The sequence below is a fragment of the Dendropsophus ebraccatus genome, chromosome 4, assembly GCF_027789765.1.
Source record: "Dendropsophus ebraccatus isolate aDenEbr1 chromosome 4, aDenEbr1.pat, whole genome shotgun sequence".
NCBI classification, from domain to species: Eukaryota; Metazoa; Chordata; class Amphibia; order Anura; family Hylidae; genus Dendropsophus; species Dendropsophus ebraccatus.
The window spans coordinates 119,527,192-119,554,398 of NC_091457.1; the positions used below are offsets into that span (position 1 = coordinate 119,527,192).

Below are 27,207 nucleotides of genomic sequence, written 5' to 3' on the forward strand. Positions count from 1 at the left end.
CAGATAGATAGATAGATAGATAGATAGATAGATAGATAGATAGATGATAGATAATTGTTTATTTTAAATCATTATTCTAGACTGCTGTTCATATCAGCATAAGACAACAACAAAAAAACAAGCACAGTAAACTTAAAATAAATAAGTGACAGACTGATATATATATAGAGAGGATAATGCCCAAGACCTAACCTTTTTTTACAAAAGGATAACAAACCTTTCACTGCTTATTAACTATCATTTTCCTATTGCAATGATCATAAGCTGTTTGTAAAAACAATCGATCATGTAATCAGTCATTTTGGATGTGCAGTGTCCTGGTCCAAGTAACACAGCTGCTAAAGGGTTAATGTTGTAGGGTGGCTAATGTGCACTCTATTGTATGTCTGATAATATGGGGCTGCCATGTATTCATAGCTGTGGTTCTATTCACTGCCTGAACGCATATACTGGAGGTTTATCTATGCAAGGGTAAACTTCACCCCCGTCATAAGCCTAAGAGTCTGTCAGTCTAGTCACCACCCCTCTTTAGGCCTACCACAGTGCTCCGAGTTACCTCAGGCCTCTCTCCACCAAAGGGAGCAATCCCTCAAGGATATATAGAGTGAATGGAAGGAGGCAGGTTAGCCAGTGGAGAGTCTGGCCTCTGGCTAGGGCTCGTATCAGTTCCTGTGTTCCAGTCAGTCTGTTCCAGTCTGTCCCTGCCCGCCATGCGGCTGTGATCTCTCAAGTTTATTACCTCTGAGGCCATACCAGTCCACGCTGCAGGTTCTCATCCTGCATTTATTGTCTATAGTATGTCCATGGTTGGAGAAACTGCATTCCTGCTTTCGGATCCCCTGGCTTCACTAGCTTCCTTCAGGCCTACAGATCGCAGAGATTTCAGAAATGGTTCAGGGGACCCAGAGACATGGCAGAAGAACACAAGGCAAGCAAGGGGATTTACTGTAAGCACAATTTTTTTTTTATTTCCTATATATGCAATTTTAGTTTTTTCACCTTTCCTCCTTGTGTTTAAAAAGGCCATAGCACTTTCATTTATTCACATACAGACCCGTATGAGCTTTACAACACCAATTGTATTTTGTAATTACACACTTAGGGGGACATGTATCAACACAAAAAGGCGTACTTTTTAGCAGAAAGGGGCGATTTGCGAATATTTTATTCGCAAATGTCTCTTTTGCAAATAAAATACTGGCAAATCGCCACTTTCCGCCGGGTACGCCGGAGGGGGCGGGGAGGGGGAGTGGAGGGGGTGGAACGGGGGGCGCGGACTCAAAGTCCGCGCGATTTATCATTTTTTAAACAGATACGCCGAAAACCTACTCCATCTTTCAGGTGGCGTAGGTTTTCGGCTGTGCGCACCGTCACGCACGGGATTTATGTAGAGGCAGTCCGCCTCTACATAAATCTCCGTAGCGCCGAAGATGCGGGGACATTTATAAGTCCGCCGTAAAAAACGTCACACTTAATAAATGTCCCCCTTAGTTTTTCCATAAAATATTGTTTGAAACCGGAAAAAAAAATATGCTGTGTGGTAAAACCGACACGTTATGTGTGTTCTTCAAGTCAGTATAATAACAACAATATCCCGTTTATGTTACTTTTATTTTACTAATCAAAAATTAAATTCATTTAAAAAGTTTTAAAAAAAATTAATGCTTAATTAAAAATAAATAATTGTATTTAAAATTGCTCTATTCTGATACTTTAAACCCTTTTATTTTTTGGTCTATGGTGCTATTTAAGAGCTCATTTTAGGAGCCATAATCTGTAATTTTTATCGTAACCTCACTTGCATATATCAGACTTTTTATCACCTTTTATTCATTTTTTCTCAATGTGATGGGACATAAATCTGGAAGTTTTGTTTAAGGAGGTGATTTACTATAAGGCTAGATTCACGCAACGTTTCTTTTTAGTAAAGAACGGACGCTGATTGCAATGGCCTCAGCGTCCGTTCTTTACTGCAGGGGTGGCATTGCAATGCAAGTCAATGCAATGCCGCCCGCTGTGTTCACACATGTTATTCTAATGCCCGTTATTTAGGATGGGCGTTAGAATAATGTGCCCATCAATTATTTCCAGACGCTGTTCACTGAACAGCGTCCGGAAACATCAGCTGTTCACACAACGCAATGTGCATTGAGGTGAATGGCTAATTGATTTGCGGGCACACCCAACGGTGCCCGCAAGTCAGTTGTGAAAAAAGGATGTTCCTGCAGCCGATACAGAGGTATCGGGTGCAGGAACGGGCTGAGTACAGCCCAGCGGCTGGCTGCTTAAAAGTGTCCGTTGCTGTACAACGGACAATGTTAAATGTTGTGTGAACATAGCCACTGCCAGTTTAGCTGGCACAGATGATCAGGCAGGCTGTCTAAGCACCGCAGTCCCCAGATGCCAGGAGGTGCTCTATGCACTGCTTCCGGTTGATGTCTTTAACAGGTTAATTCCTTAAGATACCATGATGTGGTGTTCCTAAGGGGGTACACAGAGGGCTTGTGACCTAATTGGCCATACTAGCTTATTAACCAATTAAGTGCTGCTGTCAAAATTGATGGTGACATTTAAATTTAGCTCAAAAGGGATCCATGGTGGTCTAGTGGCAGATCTTGTGAGAAGTTGATCTGTTATATGTGCTGTGCTGGTCCTCAGAGACGTAATGACGCAAGTCCCCGCTCAACAATTGATTACTAGAGGCTTCAGAAGCCCCTAGTAATCAAGCCAATTACATACTGTATATCATATGTACTGCATTGATCCCTAAAAGCAAATGGTGCTCGGGGGGGGGGGCTATAAATCAGCGCTAAAAAAAGTTTTTTCATTAATAAAAATACAAAGGGTCATAACTACTTTATAGGGGCATAGGGGAGTTAACTATTATATGTGCTGGAGCAAGGAGCCTAAAATGTTTCGCTGGCAGTTTCTAGGGGAGAGGATTCGTGGCCAGAAGAATACTTCAAGATGGCCTGGACTGAATGGAGAGAAAAAATGAATGACTCTGACCAGAGAAGATGTCCCCTGTGAGTCACTGGATGTTTTATAGGGTCTGTAGTAGCAATGATAGTAGATATTGTGTCAGTATTATGTGGTGGTATCATTGGTAATTGCTTTCTGTTTTGTTCAGTAGCAGTATGGAACCAATATGTTATCACTGGTGGTAATATTTATTGACAACAATGTTATGAGATAACTGTGTATGTATTAGGGCACTTGATACTGTGTGGGCACTATACTGTGTGTGGAGCACTAAAGGTGGCATTATACTGTTTGACTTAAACTTTTAAAGAGGTTTAAGGGTTCCGTGCAGGTAATAATAATGACTAGTAGAAATGTGTGTGTGTGTGGGGGGGGGGCACAAAGCAAATTCCACACAGGGCGCCATCTATACTAAGGCCGGCCCAGGTTGCAGTTGTCTAGACAAGAGATGATGGGGGCATGCAATTGCATTTTTGCTGACTTGAGGTTGAGGAAAATGCCGATTGAGGAGTGGGAGGCAGGAGTGGTAAGGGTGGATGTGCATTTTGCATGTGCATTTTGAAACACAGTGTGGAATTAAAAGGGATAGAAAGACAGACAGACAAATAGATCCAAACCCAAACGTTCGGCATTTGATTAGCTGGGGCTGCTGAACTTGGATAAAGCTCTAAGGTTGTCTGGAAAACATGGATACAGCCAATGACTATATCCATGTTTTCCACATAGCCTTAGGGCTTTATCTAACTTCAGCAGCCACCGCTAATCAAATGCCGAAAGTTCGGGTTCGGATCGACTCGAGCATGCTCAAGGTTCGCTCATCTCTAATAGATAGATAGATAGATAGTTAATGGATAGATAGATAGATAGATAGGGACAGGGAAGCACAAGGACAGGTGAGCCCTGAAGCTGGCACCTGCCCCGCTGCCCCTACCTACTTGCCTCAGAAGCTCTAATAGCAACGGACAACTGGACGGCAGTCCCTGATCTCACTGAGTGGAACACAGAACAAAACAAGACAATACAAAACACAATAAAGGGAAAGTCAGGAGTCCAAGTCAAAAACCAACCGAGCAGCAAAGTACAAAATTGTGTCCAGAGGGGTAGTTAAAGGGTTAATAGCCGAAGTCAGGTAACCAGAGAATAAATGCAGGAAAACGCTAGGTCAAGTAAACTAGGAGCTAGATACTATTGCAGGCAAGAACATGACACAAATGCTGGTATTTATGGAGCCTGTAGTCCCAGCCTCAGGCTTGATTGGAGCTAAGGCTCCAGGTCCTGCACAGATAATGACAGCTTACTGGTGAGTCAGCTGTCAGTCAACAATCAGTGTGCACACACAACACCCATGTTGATCAGCCAGGGGAGAGAAACCTTGGCCTCTGCTCAGGGGCGTAGCTAATGACTCCTGGGCCCTGGTGCGAGAGGTCAACTTGCCCCCCCCCCTTCCTCGACCAAGTGATGCTATTGGTATATGTGTATAATATATATATATATATATATATATATATATATATATATATACACCAAGACAGATATTACGAATAACGATCTTAAGATAGGAAGAGAAAATATTATCACCACACATATTACCGCCATATTGTTACTGACCAAATCCTGTATACTAAGACCAATAAAACATAGTACCAGATAGCAAGTAACAAATAATTCCACCACATGCTGACTAACACCACCACTGCTACTGACTAACACCACCACATACTGACTAACACCACCACATACTGACTAACACCTCCGCTGCTACTGACTAACACCACCACATACTGACTAACACCACCACATACTGACAAACACCAACGCTGCTACTAACACCACCACCTACTAACACCACCGCTGCTACTGAATAACATCCACTGTACACGTATCACCGCATCCAGTCATATAGAGGTGGACGCAGCTCCACACAGGCTCTAGACACCATATACATTACAGTGCAGTTACATCAGGTGACTCACAGGGGACGTCTTCTCTGATCAGAGTTCTTCCCTCTTCATCTTCTTCTCCATCTGCTCTCGGCCATTATGAGAACTTCTCCGAGCCACGAATCCACAGAATCTGCCAGACAGACATATTAGACTCCTCACTCTGACACCATCGTAATCTCTCTACAAACTGCACATTTGTATTGGCCTCATTTAGTGGGTAACCCTGACACTATGTGACCTCCTTATAGTGTATGCCCTATATGTAGCCTCCTTATAGATGGTCCCCACTCTGTGTATCCCCCCTTATAGTATATGCTTCCTACTATGTAGCCTCCTTATAGATGCCCCCTCTGTGTATCCCCCCTTATAGTATATGCCTCCTACTATGTAGCCTCCTTATAGATGCCCCCTCTGTATATCCCCTCTTATAGAAAGCCCCCTCTCCCCCTATGTTGCCCCCTTATAGATGCCCCCCCTTATAGATGGCCCCTTCCCCCCCTTATATATTGCCCCCTTATAGATAGCCCCCTCTCCCACCCTCCTATAGATGGCCCCCTCTCCTATAGATGGCCCCTTCCCCCCCCTTATAGATGGCCCCCTCTGCTATAGATGGCCCCTTCCCCCCCTTATAGATGGCCCACTCTCCCCTCTCCTTATATAGATGGTCCCCTCTCCCCCCCCTTATAGATGGTCCTCTCTCCCCCCCCTTATAGATGGTCCCCCTTCCTTATAGATGGTCCCCCTCTCCCCCCCTTATAGATGGCCCCCCTCTTCCCCCCCTTATAGATGATCCCCCTCTTTCCTCCCTTATAGATGATCCCCCTCTTCCCCCCCTTATAGATGGTTCCCTCTCCCCCCCCTTATAGATAGTCCCCCTCTTCCCCCCCTTATAGATGGTCCCCCCTCTTCCCCCCCTTATAGATGGCCCCCCTCTTCCCCCCCTTATAGATGGCCCCCCTCTTCCCCCCCTTATAGATGATCCCCCTCTTTCCCCCCTTATAGAATATCCCCTCTCCCCCCCTTATAGATAGTCCCCCTCTTCCCCCCCTTATAGATGGCCCCCCTCTTCCCCCCCTTATAGATGGCCCCCCTCTTCCCCCCCTTATAGATGATCCCCCTCTCCCCCCCCCTTATAGATAGTCCCCCTCTTCCCCCCCTTATAGATGGTCCCCTCTCCCCCCCTATAGATGGTCCCACTCTTCCCCCCCTTATAGATGGTCTCCTCCCCCCCCCCCCTCCCTATAGATGGTCCCCCTCTTCCCCCCCTACTGCTGCGACCCTGGTAGTTACGCCACTGCCTCTGCTACAACATGGAATAGCAGAGCAGAGTAGGTGAAAAACATGAGGAGTCCGGCTGCTATGGACGCCGCTGTCGCGCCCCCAGCAACCGGACTGAGCGGTTGTTATGAATGTTTTGGTCGCACACATTGGCGATGCCAGGAGCCAAACGCACGGCTCGAGTCCTAACATAGATTATAACATAGTAGCTAATAGGCAAAAAAATAGTTCCCCAGGTCTCTAGTCATTATCATCCCTCAGTGTGTCAATAAGTCAAAGTGTGTAGGTGGCAAAATTATAAGGAAATCCCCTTCTTATCTGCTTCCAGGCCACACCATTCTATTAACACCACAACTTATATGAGGTCAGCACTTCCCATCTACTCATAATTACCAGGCCTCCTGCAATGCACCTTCACAGTGAGGTGCAAAAACTGCCTCCAGTGTAAATGAGAATTTCCTGTGCAATTGTTACAAATAGTAATTTAAGTTAAATAGAAAAATGCTGAATTGTGTACAACAAATGTAAAAAGGCTTCCTAGTTCTCTCTTTAGGTAGATGACTGACTTTAAACTTGATACATTTTTACCGTAGTTTTATTTACAGGGACAGGGTTGTCCAAGATTGGTTATTTTACATCCTCTTTTTTTTTATAACATTTTTTTACATAAAATTATTTTTTTTCAGCAGTATATATTTCCCTCCATTCTCCTTTTGCAACCCACCAGGGTGGTCATGGCCACATTGGGTCAACTCCATACCCACCTTATCTAAATAATATTGTTTTCATACAGTGGCCCTGGTAGGGGGATGTTGAGGGAAATTGCCTAATGACTCCATTTTCAATGACTACCGGGCAGAGCAAATACAGACTGTGTTAGTGGAAAGAAGAGGTGAGGGTGATGGATTTTCAGAGCCCAATCCTACAGAGGGCCCCTATAGTACAATTACATAGAAAGGAAAAAGTATGAAACACAATTTCAGTACAGTGTAAGGCCATGTTAAAGGACAACTCCCGCGGAACCCCCCCAAAAAAACATAGACACACACAGACACCATACTCACCATCCCTCCGGTGATGATCGCCACTCGATTCGCCCGCCGTCCACCTCTCCGTCACCGCCGTCCGCCGTCCAGCGATGTCTCTCACTTCCGGGTCCAGGGGATGGAAAAGGCTGCCAGTGCGCTTGCGCACCGACAGCCTTTTCATTGGCTGGAGCGCATCACATGGCTTCCAGCAAGCTCAGCCAATTTCTATCCCATTCACTTTCCATGAAGACGCAGAGGAGGAAGAAGACCCGGACCGCCCCCCGGCTCTGACATCGTCGTCACAAGATGGCGCCCGGGAGAAGAGGACGGTGACGACTGTAAGGTAGGAAACGTATCATTTCTTTAACTTCCGGGGGGAGGGGGGAGGGTGTTCAGAAAGTGGGGGAAGGGGGCCGGTACTGCAGTACCGGACGGATGATCTTCACTTCTGTGTCCGAATTTTCCACAATAGAGCGTGCGGCCAGAGCTGCACGCTCCATTGGATAAACAGACAGGTTCATTGAACAGTGGCAACAGAAAACTGACATGTCAGTTTTTTGCGGGGCCGCTAGCTATCCCCACCAGAGTGTATACTATGTGTATACACTCTGGCCAGGATTCCCTCTAGCTGCAGAACAATGTAGGTTAAAGCGACTCTGTACCCACAATCTGACCCCCCCCAAACCACTTGTACCTTCGGATAGCTGCTTTTAATCCAAGATTTGTCCTGGGGTCTGTTTGGCAGGGGATGCAGTTATAGTGATAAAAACAACTTTTAATCCGGCAGTGCTCTGTCTAACGGCGGGGGCTTACATTTGTATATGCATTAGGCTGGCACACCATCTCCGTCCTTCCTCCCCACCCTCCTCATTATTAGGAATACTCCAGGCAAATTGCTTCCTATTTCCCACCTGTGGCAGCCCGGCACATGGGCTGGATCATTAATACACCTTTGCAAAGCTCAAACAGCAGTAAATTTTCCTGGATCATTCCTAATAATGAGGAGGGTGGGGAGGAAGGACATAGAAGTGGTGCCAGCCTAATGCATTAACAAATGTAAGCCCCGGCCGTTAGACACAGAGCTGCAGGATTAAAAGTTGTTTTTATGACAATAACTGCATCCCCTGCCGAACGGACCCCAGTACAGATCTTGGATTAAAAGCAGCTATCTAAAGGTACAAGTGGTTTGAGGGGTCAGATTGTGGGTACGTAGTCGCTTTAAGTATTAATCACTGCCGTGTTGCATAATACTTAACTTACGTTGTGTGAACATAGCCCAACAGTAGGAAAAGTATACAAGGTGTTTCACAGCCACAGTGTACATGCAGTCAGGTTATAAAGAACTCTAGAGAAAAATATACAAGATTGTCCCATAGAATATGAGTAGAATATTGGTCACGCAGGGGCTGTACCACCTCATTCATGTTATTTGTCATTCATGTGATCAATCCAGGACCAATTGGACCCCCAATGATAATACGTTTATCACCGGGGGTAAAAAGGTGAAGAAAACTGCCATGTTTTGCAAAAGCAGTTGGAAAATAATCATTATGTTCATTACTTGGACGGTTGTAATCAATTACATTGGTTATTCTATACTGTGTGTGCACTGCCAGACAATAGAGCCCATTAGTATATTGAAACTAAAAATGTTTCTTTACTAGAGATGAGCAAACCGCCTGAGGTTCGGGTTCGTATGAACCTGAACTCTCGACTTCTGTTTCCTGCTGTCTGCCCGCTCCGTGGAGAAGGTGGATACAGCCTGAGGACCGCCTAGAAAACTGGGGTACAGCCTATTTCAATGGCTGTATCCGAGCGCTGCACGGAGTCGGCAGACAGCGGGAGTCAGAAGCCGAGAGTTCAGGTTCATACGAATCCGAACTTCAGGAAATCCGCTCATCTCTAGTGGATACAGCCTGAGGACCGCCTGGAAAACTAGCATACAGCCATACCCATAGGCTGTATCCCAGTTTTCCAGGCGGTCCTCAGGCTGTATCCACCCTCTCCACGGAGCGGGCAGACAGCGGGAATCAGAAGCCGAGAGTTCAGGTTCATATTCTTATTGAGTTAAATGGAAATCTCCATCATAGTTCATATGGTGCTGATTTTTTTTTTTCTGCAGCAGTCAAACTGCAAACTGGCAAAAATTGAAGGGTCTGGCTTCTCTTCCAAGCATCTAAATTTGTAAAGCATTTTTGTCAAAAAAAATCGATTCACTATGAATTTACCCATGCTAATGCGGACAGCTAGGATGCCCATCTGTAGTGTTGTTTGCAGGGGCGGATTAAGGGTACCATGGGCCCCGGGCAGTTCAGAACTTTTGGGCCCCTGTTAACCACACCCCTCTAGCCTTGCCCCCACCTCACTAACCACAACTCAACTAACCCTACCCACAGGACCTATAAAACATGTCCTCTGGCTATGTGAACTATAAATGCAGGGCTTTGCTGTGGACATGTTTAGCATTCCCCTATATAGAATAGGCCCCTCTGTGTAGAATCTCTCTATAAACAATATCCCTCTCTGTGTAGTATGCCCCATTAATAGCCCCTTCTGTATAGCACCCCATGAATAGCCCCCTCTGTGTAGCACCCCCATGAATAGCTCCCTCTGTAGCACCCCCATGGCTAGCCCCCTCTGTAGCACCCCCATAACTAGCCACCTCGGTGTGTGTGGCGGTGGTGGCAGTGTTATTATAATGGGGCAATCTAACTGGGCCCCCTGAAGCCCCAGGCCCCAAGCGGTAGCCCAGATTGCCCTCATTATTATCCGCTTATGGTTGTTTGTACCTACAGGTCTGTGGCTGCAGACAGTACTACTAATGTGTATATGCGGCCTTGGGGCCCCTTTACATGGCTTGATGCAGTGCCTCAAACAAGTGCTGATCAGCAAGATCGACGCTCTTAGCTCAGTCTTCACAAGGCTCAATAAATAGTGCGGCCTATTAACTCTATCATGGCTGGCTGCACATTACCGTTTACTCAGAAAGATGTGCAGCCATCAGGCAAAGATTTTAATGCCTGCACATAAAGCAACAAAAGAGCGATTTCTCATTCACTGGATAATTGCTGGCCCTTTTACATCATTATTTGTGGTGAGGGTTCCTGCCTACTAATAATTGGCCTGTTTTAAAGGACCCGTAGTCTAAAAATTCTGCTGTATTTTCAATATAAGGCTATGTTCACACTACGTAAAAGTACATAGTTCGCGTAGTGTGAACATAATGCGCTTCATTGAAGTTGATGGGAAATTTGGTGGTGGTACTCAAACAGTATACAATAGATTTTTGCAGTCAGATAGCAATTGTATACAGTCAGATTTCACGGACGTGTGAATGCAGCCTTAGGCCAGGTTCCCACTATGGGAATGGGCCGTCATTTAACGACAAGGCGTCCATCTTTTCATTTTGGCGATATTATGATCATGATCATTATTTGCGGCCATCATTATCAATATTTAGCCATCATTCTGCGCTAAAATACCCAAATGGGAATATACCTGGGTAATATCACTATAATGCAGTTTGTTCAAAAATCCAGTATAAAAGTCAACACCTGTATGGGTGCTAATACTTTTTTATACCCCTATATATGTCTAAACAATATTGTATGTACCTGACAAGCAGGAAAAAATTTAGATTATGCAAAGTTGGATGAAAGCATTTAATATTATAAGTGTAAAGCAATTTGGCATGGAAGGATTATTGCATTAATTGGCAATAAAAGCTGTTTTTTCTCATAAATGTAGCCCGGGCTCTTGGGTAGAAGACTATTATCCTTTTTTTGTCATTATGGAATATTTGACATTAATGTTGGAAACTTACAGAAAATATCCGAGGTGCCGACTTACGCAGGAGATACAATATAATCAAAGTTACAAAAGATGCTGAGAAAGGGCCATGGAAGATATCATTACAAAATGAGCAAAGGTTGCCCCCTAGAGGAAATATATAGAATGGCATCTCTAGCTGCAGCAGCATGGATTCTGATACCATACCTATAGAGACATACTGTAAATGCTCTGTATAGCTATTGAATAGAAAACAGGGACATTTATAGCAGCCTGCAATCTGAGTCTCACAGTTAATACATTCTATCAATGGCCCAAACCATAAACAGTGACTATATTTTGTTGTGGAGCCTGCAGGACGGCCATCTGATGGAAATTCTAATAATAATAATTTGTTAAACAGTTACCAATAATGACAGCTGACAAACTCACAGGTAGCCTGGGATTTTAGGGGTAATATGGATGTTTAAATATGTTTTGAATAGGCTAAGGCTTTGTTCTCACTACATATAAACACCGGACGTTATTTGGCACTCAAAACAACGGCCATTTTTTTAGTAAAAAGTACGGTGTGTTAACATAAAGTAAAAAGTAAAACAAACATCTTGTGTAGCATGTTAGGGGGATCGAAGAACCAAGTATGTGAAAAAGCGGCTCACCTGGTAGCGACTTGGCCTTGATGCATATCCCCCCAAACCTCCGGGTACCACTGGCGTCCAGGCGTAGAAGGATTTAGGAGATCGCTCACCAGACGAGAGGATGTATATGGGACAAGCACTGACACAGGGCTGTTAAGCTGGCTGTACAATAAGTGACGGGATACTCCCAAAAGGCGCCCGTTTGTAACAGGAACATAGAGAATGCATAAAAAAGCTATGGTACTCACTATGCCAGCGCTGACCGAATAAAGTGCTCATGCTCAATAAAAAGCAAATTTATTGATTAAGATCAGCAGAGTATAACGCGTTTCAGGAGTGTAGTGCTCCTTTCATCAGATACAAAGCAATGCAAACATAGCCTGAGTGTGAACCTAAGAGTCTCCCAATGGAAAGATATGCCACCAGTGGATAGGATGCATTGTATTTTGGATTTCTGCCATAGATTTGTACTTGATACACTGTGGTGTAGCCCCATTTAGTGGATCTAGTTTACATGTTGCTAGTTAATATGGCTTTTATGTCAATACACTTCAATAAATGACATCACTGTTTTGTCACATAGATTCAAGACAATCTCCCCCAAGTTCCCATTGAAGACAACAGACAACAGATTTAGCATGGATTCACATAGCGTTTTTAATTACATCTACTAAAATCTACAAAATTATTTAATAAAAAGTATTTAGGCTCCTTTCACACCACATATTCAGAGGGACAGGGCAGGGGTAAGGGGGTGAATGCAGTCATATTGCTACCACAGGCTCTGACCCCCTTCAATAACTAAATTGTGGCCAGTCATATAGTCTGAAGCTTCTGACGCCAAGAACACCACAGCAGCCTGCAGATCTGTCACTCTCGCCAACCGTCCAGCAGGTATATCGGCCAACCAGCGTGTCACTAGGGGTTTTAAGGCTTCTGAATGGATGAGTGGTGTGTCTACGATGCCCCTGCAAGAAGAAAAGAACAATAAATCAGTTTAATTTCAAACACTTTTGTGCATCTTGGCTGTATAAAAACTTTTTTCTTTGCTGTTGTTTAAGACCATTTCTGCACTGTTGTAAAGATCGCATATCCTGCAAAAAAATTTTTTACAACTTAACTTTACTTATGTAACACTTGCACCTGTAAAATTCATATGCACTGGCACTAGGGGACATTCTCTAATTAAGTTAAGTAGAACTTAATAGGTCAAACAGTGTACGGACCAGCGGATGTAGGGCCAGATGCAGCTCGGCAATTAAATTTGGTAAGGATTTGAGGACCAGCAGTTGTAGCTCCCCCTATTCCCAAGATCAGCCTCCTGCACACGATAAGCAAATCATATGCAGGTAGCGATTCACTGCAGGCCAGGTAACACGTGAATTATGACTCCGACCAATCAGCATCACAGGATAGAACCTCCCAAAGAAACTGAACCCCACCATAATATACATGTTCTTCTCAGCACATTTCTTTGCTCCCATTGGAGTCAAGGGGAGCAGGGTTTTGGGTAGTGACACTCACTATTTTGAACATGAAAAATCAGCATTTTTCACATTCAAAACAGCTGATTCAATGCCTGCTTGAATGTACCCTTAGGCACTTTTTACCCCTTTCCTGACAATGGCTTGTGGGATCACTGGAAAGGGCATGACTTATTTTTGACACAAAATTGAAAATGTGGTCAACTACTAGATGGTGTAAAGTTTCACAAAAGTTTACATTGTTTAGGTTACATGTTTTATGTATAGGTGAAATTCTCTTTAAAAGACCAGATCAGAGATGTAGCAAGGCATTTATTCACGTAGGCAAAAGCAGAGCTGCTCATTGCCATTCCCTCGTGACCCCTCCTAGCTACCCTCCTGTTCTAGTCATAGTGTATTATAGACAATCTGCAAATAATTCATTTATTTGGTGTCTCTGGCTTCTCAGGAGTCTCACTGTTCAGTATCTCTACAGTGTCCAGCTCATCTAGAATTAATAAACTGACCATAACAAGTCCCAACCTCTCCTATCCCCATTACCCCCTCCTTCCCCATCTCCCCCTAAAGCAGTGGGGGAATCATTGAGTTTACCAAGCACATAATAAAGTTTGAGCCTGTGATTTGCCGGGAGGGGGAGTCACATCGCCTCACTGAGCCCCCAACCCCTGCAGCCTTGACAACCTCGATTAAAACAATGATTTCCCATTAAAATGTACAAACAGCATTAACATGCGATTTTATTAATGAGAACCGGACACAATAAAACTCAAACACTTCAATTTCACCGGCGGCTGGCCTGGATAAAACTGACACTGATTGGCGCTATCTCTCCTCAGCGTCATATTTGTGTTGTGTGCAATGTATAATTTCTGTAGCCCCAGAACAAATAAATTTACATATCTCTGCCGACAATGAAATTACATTTAACTTCCTATAGATGACAGTAACTAAAATCTGAACTGCCAATTGTAGTTCATTAGTGTGGCAGGGACGCTTTCCAAATGTTAATAAAAATTCCAACATGCTGATAAATTAGCGCTTCTAAGGAGCATGTGACACCCTGGTTAACATATTCAACCTCAATTATAATTCCCTTCAGCACCCTGTTATCTGAAACTTTCGCTGGCAATCAAAGGTGCTGTTTTTCAGCGGCCAATTTTCTAGATAATGTAGCTTATCAACACAGTGGGTAAACTTGCCAATGAAATCAAGCAGCACTGAACCACACACGCGCTAATTGCAATGCTTTTTTTATGCATATTTACAGCCTGTCATTTCAAAGAAATCAGTGGCCCATTGAGGCACCCGGTTAGCTGGGAGAAGTGACGCCTGCAAATGAAAATTAGCAAACAAACCTGTGACAAATATGAAATGAACAAATATATTAAAAGGAACGGAGGGGGGGGGGAATTCTCTCTTTGCTAGAACGTCTTCTTGGCTTTAATTTAGGGCGTGGTCACGCTACGGTGATCCTGAAAGAGTCAGAGAGGTGCTAAGCTTGTGGATTGGCACGCAGTGCGGCAACATTCGGTTTAGTGCTTGTACAATAGTTATATTTCAGTTCCTCGTAATGTTCAAGATCAATGGGATGGATTAGTCGGTTAATAGGTCCAAACTGGATGATCACATTGATGACGAATAATGCTGCTTTCAGCTATATTCTGTATCAATGGTGATGGAAACCTTAACAGAACTACTGACAGGAGTCTAATTTTGAGGGTTTGTTACAGTTGTTTACAGCCATAGGTGAAGACGGTAAGTAGTGCCATTATATAAAGGGAAGGGATGCTATGAAAGCCATCATCCAGCTCTATAAGTGTAAATGATGAATGGACAGGGAATGTATACAACAGGAAGAGGCGACTTCTATAGTCTAGATTGGTTCTGCTTTAAATCCAGCTGTAACCTATGGTGGATTTTTCCTGCAATGCTAACTTAGGGGCATTGCTAAAATCTAAAAAGATTTCGGGCATCAGCTTCAAGGTGTATGTATATTGAAGACAGCGTTGCTATAAAATCATTTTTAAAGCACAGGCATGGCTACACCCCTTATCAGTGTTACCTTCCTTCACATTACTTTATCATGAAATCATTGCCAGTAGATACATCAGCCCTGTTGCTAAATAATGTATAGATATCACAGCAAATCACTTATTAATAGCTCGATACAATGGCCAAATAAATCCAGCTGGGATTGGTATTTTCGCCCAAGTCATAATGGACTGGCTGCTCAGCCAATCAGTGACTATAGTGGCACCCCGTTCCAGTCACTAACTGATTGAGCGGCCAGTCCATCAACCGGGCTGTGACGTTGGTTTTGGTGGAGATCCTGCAGCTTGGCGGGGGTCCTGGAGCATCCATCCAACACTGGGGAGGCACGCAGAGAAGTGAGTTTTTATATGTTCCCGGCTGCCCCTGCATTTTAAAAAGAAATTACACAGCCGGGCTTTTCTTTTAAGCAAGACAGTAATAGTGCCCCCAGTGTCTTCATACATTAATATTGCCCCCACTTAGTGTGTGCACACAATAATAATGCCCTCATACAGTAGTTGTGCCCCCTGTGCCCCCACACAGTAATAGTGCCCCCTGTGACCACATACAGAAACATTGCCTTTACAGAGTAAGGCTATGTTCACACAACGTATCTTTTTGTAAAAGAACGGCCGTTGTTGCAATCGGGATCTCTCGCGGCACTGTAGAAAACTGTGTGTCAGTGCACACTATGGAGCGAGCGATTTCGGCCGCACGCTCCATAGTGTGCAGTGGGAAGTTCCGATGCGGGCGCGCACGGATTCGCCTGCATCAGAACTCTGCGGTTGCAAAGATCATCCGGCTGGTACTGCAGTTCCGATGTGTAAACATAGCCAAATAGTGTTCCACCATACCAAACAGAAAAGTAAAAAAACAAATGCTGACTTCATTGTTGAATGGAGCCGCTATCTTTCACTTCAGGCCTGCAACCTGTGAGCTGAAGGGATGGGATATATGGGAGGCATAATGACAAAGGGACTATGTTCAGCAGCTCATAGGCTTCAGGCCTGAAGTTCAGACAACTCCCAGCTCTGCCATTCTACTTGACCACATCTGAGCTCTAATAACTAAACAGCTACAGGTTGGAGTCCAGTGAACTAGTTTTCTATGTGTACTATAAGAACCATTCTGCTGACACCATGTATATTTTCCTTAACTGTTTTGCTGCCAGATTCTTCCTCATTTAGTTCATCTATCATGCTTTGAGCATCTTTACTGCAGTAGAAGTCTGTATTTCCATTACTATCCAATAGTGCTAATACTGGCTGCTGCTTTGAACACATTGAATAATGTATAATTTTGGCCAAGTACCACTAGATAATAGCCCTGATTTGTTTCCTAGTAAGATATTCTGAAAGTAGTGTTGACTTTATGTAATGACTAGTGATGTTCAAACAAACTGCTTCATCAGAGCATATCCGCATTACTGCAAATATTTCTTTCAAAAACACAATAAAGAAATATTGTCCTCCCCTATATTCACCATTCAGCAATGAATTAGAACTTATGTATTTCTCTATACAAGAATGAAGGTCAAAATGAACTTCAATTATGTATTCCTAATTATGTATGTCCTGATTTAAGTGAAAATTTAGAATTGTGTCACTTTTAGGTCCCCCATTATCTACTCATAGATTTCTTAATATATTCTTATAGTGGTTGAAGCTCCTTTTTTTCTGGTACGCTCTGCAGTAAAGAGAGTTAAAGTGTACAGGTACAGTAGACAGGCTGATGACTGCCCGATCAATAAAGTAAATGAGCACCAATCTGCTAGATCTGCGCTTGTTTACTGAGCCTGTTACATGGCTCCAAAATCATTTAGCAAGGGCTTTAAGGGTTGCCCAATATACAGCTGGAGCCATCCCTGACCATCTTCTCTCACAAAATAGAGAGGTGAAATGCTGGCGATAAGACAAACCAGATGGTGACCATACTGGACCAGGCTCAGGCTATGTTTACACTTCAGGAACATAGAGGAGAAAGGTGGACGTCTCATTATATAGACAGTCTCTTTTAAAGATAATGATTAGAGATGAGCGAACTGGGTTCGGGTTCGAGTCGATCTGAACCTGAACGATCAGCATTTGATTAGCGGTGGCTGCTGACCTTGGATAAAGCCCTAAGGTTGTCTGGAAAAAATGGATACAGCCAATCACTATATCCATGTTTTCCACATAGCCTTTGGGCTTTATCCAACTTCAGCAGCCACCGCTTATCAAATGCCGAATGTTCGGGTTCGGATCGACTCGAGCATGCTCCAGGTTCGCTCATCTCTAATCATGATCATTATTAGCGGCCGTCTATGTAATGAGACGGCTGCCTTTCTCCGCCTAAAACTGTAGCAACATGCTTAAAGGGATTTTTTAGAAGTGTCCCTCAACAGTAAGGTAATCTCTGGGGGAATTGCTACTAAGCCCGCCAGCAATGGGCTGTAATCTGTGGAGGCACCTTGTAATATGTGTTCAAACTCCCTGCAGCTCCACCACAGGACAAATTGAGCATTACTTAGTTTTCATTGAACTGTAATGCACAGATGTGCCCGATCCTCCAGAGAGGGAGAGAGATGCTTTTTGAAGACATCTGGCTAATACGCGATAGTTTGGTTTGTGAAGCCTTCCATCTCTAAGCTGAGAATGCACAGAAGGGTATTTCTGGGCTTTCTAAACCAGACAACCTTTTAGTGCCTCTCCTTTTCCTAAATCTACTTTTCTGTAAGTTACAACCTCAGTGATACGATGAATCTGAATGGTCCCAAATGTCACTACATAAAATACACATTCATTCTCATTTGCAAACCAATTTGAAGCTTAATAGGCCAATGAGAATTTTTGGCCTCATCTGCAAATCACTTCAACGGATCAGTACAAAGCCAATACACCCATTTCTCCTAATGACCACTAATCGCTTGACAATGTCGGGTCACCTTTAAAAATCCTACCAAAGCCAAAGGAACCCATACAAAAGGTAATTTAATTGTTAGCTCTGTTGGGACTACTATATATTGGTCATATATGATGCCTGCAGAGATCGCACCAGATTTTGGCATTCTCGGTCATAAAGACATGTGCACGTGAAGCCTTCGGATGATGTATCAGTGCAGAAATTCCTTGGTTGTGTTTTTTTTCACTCTGGAGAGCTGCCATTGTGCATCTTCATAGGCAAGAATCATTTGAATTAATTCCAGATTACCTACAGCAAGTGCCAACCTACTAATGTGCTGGTGTATTGACTACACTGCGCTAACAGCCTATTAGTGATTTATTTCCCACGCCAGAATTTCATTTAGGAAAAAATTTTCATAGAAAAAAAAAAATAATAAGAGCAATGCACATTTAGTAATTAGAATTCTTTCGGATATCTTGGGATTTATCAAGCAGAATTTATGTGTCCTACACTCAACATTTGAGGAAAGATCTAGGTCAGAATTTGAAAGTCAATTTCAAGTAATTGTTTTGTTCCATGAATGTATTGAGTATACGGCATGTATGATACATTGCAGTAAGAAATAGCTTATCGGTCCTTACTGTTAACCCACTAGCTTGTCCCTGCCTCTGTAGGGCCTATACCAAGTAGTTTTCATCATGTCAAACTACAGGATGTTTACTAAATAAGCAGTAGTAAAAAAATTAAAGGATTATTCCCAACATCAGAAGTTAAAAACTAAGGTTAGCAATGTTCAGAATCCTCGTAAAGAATGAATAGAGTGCTAGCAGCACATTCAGATAATATTTTTCCCTCCTTCCATCAGCTTGCCATCCCCTACTCACAGGATCATTTTTGATGATGGGAACATCCTGTTCCCCTGTGTTGGAAACCCTGTCTTTCTATTGCCACTTACAGTATAAGAAGGCGTCAACCCATTAAACCAAATACATTCATCTGTAGGTGCCACTGTTTTGAAGTTTTGCTTCCAGTTTTTCTTTCATAGATCCACCTGATGTCTCGCTGATGTCCAGCGAAAATATTTTTCTTTCAAATCAACTGGAGTCAGAAAGATATATAGATTTGTAATTTACTTCTATTAGAAAAATCTCAAGTCTTCCAATACTTATCAGCTGCTGAATGTCCTGCAGGAAATATTGTTGTTTTTTTCAGTCTGACACAGTGCTCTCTGCTGACATCTCTGGCCAAGACAGGAACAGTCCAAAGCAGGAGAGGTTTTCTATGTGGATTTTTATAAAACCGAGACCGAGTTCCTGTCTCGGCCAGAGAAGTCAGCAGAGAGCTCTAGGTCAGACTGAAAATATAACAACACTTCCTGTAGGACATACAGCAGCTAATAAGTATGGGAAGACTTGAGATTTTTTAATAGACGTAAATTACATATCTGTATAACTTTCTCATATCATTTGACTTGAAAGAAAAAGATTTTCGCTGGACAACCCCTTTAAGCCCCTATTACAAGGGCAGATAAGCGGAAGCAAGCGAGTGCCGACCTGTCAGGTCACCTGTCTTGTTCCCCGCTTGCTGTCGGCACCATTACATGCGCCGACAGTGAGCAGGTAAGTGGCGGGGTGCAGCGGGAGCTTCCGGAGGGGCTCCCCAGATGATCTTTAAATCTTCTGGGGAGCCCATAGTGGATGGAGCTCCTATTGTATGGAGCAATGACAGCAGAATGTTGCTATTCTAGTCAAATGACATTGAAAGACTAATAGCAGCCGACATCGTGCATGTCCGCTGATCCTTGCCTTTTATGACACAAATCGATTATCAGCCTTAATGGCCGATAATGGGCCAAATATGGCTTCATGTAATAGGGCCTTTATAAGCAATTTCTTTTCTGTTGCAATTAATACATAGCCATGCTGTAGGGGTTGGAGATCCTTCAATCACTTCTATGAGCTGAGTAGATTAGAGCTCACAGTAGCACCTGTCATTGACTAGTGTGCAGACAATTTCATGCTCGATGAATAGTTTTATTTGCATTACTGAACCCAGCACATGGGATAGAGGGGCCATGGCATTATACCGGTGTGCAACCTGGTAATGAGGGCCTAGGAGATAGCTTATTACTTGCAGTCAATGGTGGACAATGGAAAGTAAGGTGCTTTCTCGTTGTCAAGCAGACCACTGGACAGTTTTACTACCCTGCCAGACAGTGTAATGTGCAGCCTCTGCTGTAAGAGAAATACAGCTGTGCCATCACCAGTGTTACTGCTAGTGACCAGTATGCGGGCTTTTGTAAGCATGACTGGCTTAAATTATGGGGGACCCTGCATACTTACCTGCAGGGCCGGCTCCAGGTTTTTGTGGGCCTTTGGGTGACAGAGCCTCGGCGGGCCCCTTTGGGGAGCAAATCATGGAGAGACAGGCGAGGAAAGATTTGCAGCAGAAGAAACATGCGGCTGCTGCATATCTTTCTCCTGTATCTCCTATATATATATACATACACACACACACAGAGCAGGGGCTGTATACAGAACCAGCAGCGCCAGCATGGTATATATATATATATATACACACACACACAGAGCAGGAGCTGTATACAGAACTAGCAGCCCAGCATGATAGATATATACACACACACATATATATATATATATATATATATGTGTGTATATATCTATCATGCTGGGCTACTAGTTCTGTATACAGCTCCTGCTCTGTGTGTGTGTGTGTGTGTGTGTATGTATATATATATATATATATATATATATATATATATATACACCATGCTGGTGCTGCTAGTTCTGTATACAGCTCCTGCTCTTTCTCTGTGTGTGTGTATATATATATATATATATATATATATATATATATATATACACAGAGCAGGAGCTGTAAAGAGAACTAGCAGCCCCAGCATGATTTATATATATATATATATATATATATATATATATATATATATATATATATATACACACACACACACACACAGAGCAGGAGCTGTATACATAACTAGCAGCACCAGCATGGTATATATATATATATATATATATATATATATATATATATATATATATATACACACAGAGCAGGAGCTGTATAGAGAACTAGCAGCCCAGCATGATATATATATACACACATACATACACCATGCTGGGCTGCTAGTTCTCTATACAGCTGCTCTGTGTGTGTGTGTGTGTGTGTGTGTGTGTATATATATATATATATATATATATATATATATATATATATAGAGAGAGGTCCTGCTGTAATAGATATATTATATATATATTACAGCAGGACCTCTATACACAAAACAACTAGAAGCCCCAACACATACAGAAGTTTTCAGAGCCTACCGTTCAGCCCTCTATCAGGTCAGGTGTCCGATCACATGACCCGTGACATCATCAAAGGTCCTTCTCCCTTCTACTAAAAGGTCCTTTTCCCTACTACTCGGCTGTAGGGATGATTTGTGCAGGGAGACATGTGCCTGGGGACCCCAGAATGTATCGGCGGGCCCCTGTCACATGCGGCCTCTAGGGGCCCAGTCCCCTCTGTTACTACACTTTTTTTTTCTACTAACAGAAAAAAAAATGTAGTAACAGATGGGACTGGGCCCCTAGAGGAGCTGTGGGCCCCGGCACTTGCCCTAGTTAGCCGGGTGCTGACGCCGGCCCTGCTTACCTGTGTATAGTTTGTGAGACAGTATATAACATAAAAGCCCTGCTGTTTTCATCATCTCCCTTCTTACCCTATCCCTGTTTTGCCAACATGGGCATGTTAAACTATAAGCACCTTTTTTTCAGCGGCCTGCTCCCACAATCCTGCCCCTGTATGCTTAGGGCCATTAACATTGAATTAGGGTGTTGCACTTAAGCATTGCTTTGACGAGCTACATGAGCAATTGATTGTGTGATTATGGGGTCAATGCAGTTGCTATGGGGTGGCCCATGGACAGTTAGGGTACCAGTGCAGACTGACCCATTGCCCATGAGTAGTAATGTTGTGCTGCTTCTCCTCTTCATAAGCAAAATATTTGCTGAAATGTAGGCTGGAGTAAAGAACCCACCATGAGAGATATTCTAAGGTACTCTCTAACAATGAGAATTAGGGGTGGGAAAAAATGCTCCCACCACCCTTGTTATGGTGGCACAAAACCAGCAACAATATTGGGTTTAATTGCTATGTCATGCAGCAAGCCACCGGCACATTAGTGATATGAAAATAACTTGGAATCCAGTAAAACCTCTTCTGGAGAAAAGATAGCTTGGCCCCTAAATTAAGAGTCAGAAAGTGAATGTCTTATTTCTGTGGGAGAGGATAATAAAAAAAACACAGACTGGCGGACTAGGCCATTTTTATAGGATGCTAAATAGTTTCATGTAACTCTGCCGATCATTAGTGTTTCAGATCATGCTGGGATCCCCTGCTCCGAGTGAGACACAAATAGCTGCTTTATTAATTGTCTCCGTAATTGAACTGTTCGCAATTTATTCACAGGTTATTTTAACCAGATTTTACCACATAGTTTCCTTTCCTTCATGTACTTACGGGGATATGCAGTTGACCCTCACTCCTCTATCAATCCATTCTGTTCCCAAAGTTTGAGTTAATTTCACCACCCCAGCTTTGGAGGTGTTGTATGCCAACTGCTTTTGAGGGTGCGGCACTACAAGATAAAAAGGAAAAATGTATTTATTATTAGATACCAATGAATGCTTGATGGCACATGAGTAGAATATAAATGCTATATGGCACATGATGGCAAGGTTTAGTGTTTAAGCTTCCATCTTCGACCTACAGAAGTTAGCCATTGACACCTCCACATGACCCTGTGGTCTAGCTAGTATCATACTCTAGCATCATACTCATACACAATAAGATAAATGTCCAATATTGGCTATAATATATAGGTGTCTAGACCCAGTTATATAAAAAACATGATAAACAAGCACTCAGAGATGTGGAACCAGAGGTGTCAGAACCACAATTTTGTCAATGGTGCATCAGAAGCCAACCACATAAACCTCAAAGGGAAGTGATGAAGTCCTTATGCTCTAAAACACATCACACCTTATCCTCTAAAACACATGTAACAATTGAATTTGTACCCACCCACCCTACCCCCCAAACTGCTGGTACCATATCTCAGCTTGACAGCTTGACTCAATCCATGCCTGGTAACAGGGTCTGTTTGCCTCCTGGTGATGTTATTCCTGGGGCGTAGCTATAAAGAAGAAGGACAAGGTGTTGAGAGAGAGGCGTTGCATGGCCTAGGGCATGGATGATTTTTGACTTTGTGCCACCAGAACAAAAGATGTTTTTCAAGGAATAACGACACCAGAAGGTAAGTGGACCCTGGCACTAGGCATGGATTGAGTTTAGCTGTGAGATGGTACCAGTTGTTGGGGGGTGGGTTTAGGGTGGGTACAGATTTGCTTTAAGGTCTTTATGTAATATTTTGCTTACTTTGGCTTTGACAATGTCTATAGTCAGCTGTATGAGTTCTGTTTTATCTCTATAATTCTCTACACAGTCTATATGACTTTCCACTATAAAATAACTTTTTACGTGCTCTCCTCTCTGTCTAAGGCCTATGTGAGCTGTCGTCCAAGGATTCCCTCCCCATCTACTATCATAATTGCGTTATACACCAGTATGCAGCAAAGATGGATGATCTTTGCTGCATTTGGTAGTTTCTGGGCTTGAACCTTCCCTGCACCTAAAATAATTGGTTGATTTGAGCGGCTTCTACATTTATTTCTACATTGTATATACACCAGAATGGTATTTTTCTTGTTAAGAGTGCATTCTCACATACAGGATCCGAAGCAGCAGATCTGATGGTGCAGATTTGATGCTGTGTGCAGTTATTTAGTTACATTGTTATCAAATCTGCTGCCGATCTGCGCCATCAAATCTGCTGCGGATCCTGTACGTGTGAACACACCCTTAAGAAAAATGGAAAACAATGCATAACAAAAGCAAGAAATGCCCATGAAATGACACTTTTTTTCTATACCTTTTGTCAAATTTTTGGCTTGATCAGATAAAAACCTTGAATAAATTGGTTAAATGAGTTTTCTTCTGGTGTCAATTTTAATGCTATTTCCAGCATGTGCTTGACTTTCTCCAGGTACTTGAAGAGTTACGACCATAATCTACTGCTTCTATAACAAGATTTGCAAAAACAGACTTTTTTGTTTAAAGATTCTGTAGCAAATTCATCCTTCTAGATTTTCCCTGTGGCGGTGAGTTGCTAAACACACATTTTATTAAACACATTTACAGAACAGTCATGAGCTCCCTGGTAGCTTTTCAGAAAACTCATTCAGTATTTCACTAGGTGCGTTTCAACCCTTACAGAAGTTGTTATTTTGAGAGATGCTTTAAACTATGAAGGATAAGTCTCCGGAGGACTAAAGTGGTCGAGCAGAGAAACTGAAGACTAGTAAGAGCAAGCTTAGACAGCATGTGGGTCTCCACACTACAAATCTCAGCATGTCTTCTAGTTCTCTGAGAACTTACAATTTTTTATAAACCAATTAAATAAACAGCAAGTCAGTCATATAGGCCTTAACAATCTCTTATAGTAGAGTGAATTTTCTTCAGCATTCCTGTCCACTTATCAGAATCAAGCTGCTAAATGCATACAACTTCATTCAACTCATTGGTCACATTAGGCATTGCACCCAGGCCATGAAGCCCAATAGAACTTTAAAAGAGGACACCAAGGGGTACTGCAAGCAGCCTTAAATGAGAAGACTGGCCTCTGTGGGGTTTTTTAAAAAAAGGCAGGGGCACAGGGGGCTCTGGGATCTCCAGCGCAGCATAAGTCATGACCCGGCTGATGGATTGGCCGCTAAGCTAGTCAGAGACTGGGGTGGGACACCACTCTCGTCACTGCTTGGCTGAGGGACCAGTCCATCAGCCAAGATGTCATTACAGCTCGGTGAAAATGCCTTCCGGCGGAGGTCCCAGGGCTGGTCCCGATGTTTATCGCAGGCATGAGGAGAGGTAAGTAAGGACTGGGTATTACATTGCCCCCTGCCTGCTGCCAGCTGCTTATTTCTAAAAATGGCTGAATATCTACTTTAACAAAAAAAATGTGCAAGGTTCTTACCTATGTTCCCCCCCTAACACTCTACATGTTGTTTTATAGTAGTTCCGCTCCTCCGCTGAAGTTTTCTGGCTGCTCCGTATCTCTTGCTGCACCACTACACTTTCCAGACATCATTGCGGCACACACTCAGAATGTCCTGTTTCTCCCACCCTGTAACCTCCACCTCCTCCCCGGCATCTCTCTGCTCCCCTCCCCTGTAATGTCTGCACAGAGTGTACAGAAGTCCTGGTGCTAGAAAAGCTGCCCCACAATTGGCTCAACATGTAGTGGGGAACAATCAATGTGCATGTGCTGTAGCAACATGTCATGTGACTCATGGACATCGAGAAAGGGGTCTGGCTTTCATAGTTACAAAGTTCCTAAAGTCCATCAATTATGAATGTAAGGGATGCAGCTTAGGGGCCATCTTTTACACTAAGCCAGGCCCATAATGCAAGAAAGCATTCAAATGGTCTTGAAAAACATGGCTGCTTTCTTCCAAGAATACAGCCAGTGCACAGATTGTATATGCTACTAAAATGAGCTTCACTGAAGCGAATGGGTGTTAGCTGTACTACCAAGCATACGTTTTATGGTAGCGATTAGCCATTTTTCTAATACTAGACAACAGTTTAAGGTTACTCACCAGCCCCTTATACGAGCATAGATTTACCTAAGGTGAACCTGATTTAACACAGGGTGAAATTATGCCACTTGGCATTGTGCCCAGAGTAAAGTACCACATCTGTCTGCCAAATAGTAAAAAGCAATTTGGCCATGACCAGCTGTAACAACCTGAGATATTTATACCTGCCACTGGGTATGGTCCTGGCCATGTAATTGGAACCAGGAGTAGCAGGGGGCATATGAGTAAATCGGGTCAATTCTTTTTTTTATCAATTGTCTTTATTGATGGATGACAAAAATATTCAAAAAATTGACAACAAAAGGGACATGGAGAATAAAAGAGCTGTAGCCCACAGTTCAAGGTGATAAGTACCTAACAACAAACTGTCAGTACAGATATGGTGGTCAGAATATAAGAGTGGAAACAAAAGGTAATAAACCTTAAGGGGGCACTACCAGGTATTTGTGGGCATACCACAAATAAGAAAACTTACATAGAAAATATAAGAGGCCAAGGAGGGAAAGGATCAGCATTTCCAGGGAAGATGAATGAGATATTTGGTGGCAGTAATGATGAGGAAAAGCATTCTGATGTGGCGTCTCCCCAGGTTTTTTATATGAACATTTAAAAGGAAATAAAGATGCACAAGGGGAACATGAATATCCAAAATCATATTATTTTTTCTTCAAATCAACTGGTTACAGAAAGTTATGTAGATTGGTAATTGGTTTCTATTTAAAAAATCTCAAGTCTTTCAGTGCTTATCAGCTGCTGTATGTCCTGCAGGAAATGTTTTGTTTCCAGTCTGACACAGTGCTCTCTGCTGACATCTCTGTCCAAGACAGGAACTGTCCACGGCAGAAAAGGTTTTCTCTGGGGATTTGCTTTGGACAGTTCCTGTCTCGGACAGAGGTGGCAGCAGAAAGCACTGTGTCAGACTGGAAACATTTCTTGCAGGACATGCAGCAGCTAATAAGTATGGTAAGACTTGAGATTTTTTAAATAGAAGTAAATTACAAATCTATATAACTTTCTGACACCAGTTCCTACTTTGGGAAAATATTGGGTAAAGACAGACATCTTGTTAAATATACAGCCGCTAATAATAATCATGATCATTATTAGCGGACATCTATGTTACAAGACAGGCACCTTCCCCGATATATTACCGAAGTGGTAACATCAAGGGTGCTTTTGCACGTCGCGATTTCGCAGCACATTTCACAGTGAAGTCTGCCGCCATACTCTGCACCATTATAGTCTATGGCCCTTTCATTCTGCTGCAAGAATGTATTGACACCAAAGTTTAACTAATTAGCTGCCATGCTGGTAAAAATAAAAAACAGCCCATGCCTACCTGCCCGCACTTCCTCATTGCGCTTCTGCTTGAGTCTCCAGGTCCCCGGCTCCGT

The 27,207-nt window shown here is 43.0% G+C and overlaps 1 protein-coding gene across 1 annotated transcript in view; it reads right to left on the reverse strand.

Annotated features, from left to right (window-relative positions):
* Nucleotides 1-12,333: 12,333 nt before the first annotated feature.
* Nucleotides 12,334-27,207, reverse strand: part of LOC138789907 (D-threitol dehydrogenase-like) — a 40,091-nt gene continuing 25,217 nt past the window's right edge. The window contains exons 7-8 of the mRNA XM_069968775.1: nt 22,617-22,734; nt 12,334-12,626 (exon numbers count right to left, since the gene is read on the reverse strand). Coding sequence (XP_069824876.1) covers nt 12,431-12,626; nt 22,617-22,734 — 314 coding nt within the window. The 3' untranslated portion in view covers nt 12,334-12,430. The remainder of the gene's footprint in view (nt 12,627-22,616; nt 22,735-27,207) is intronic.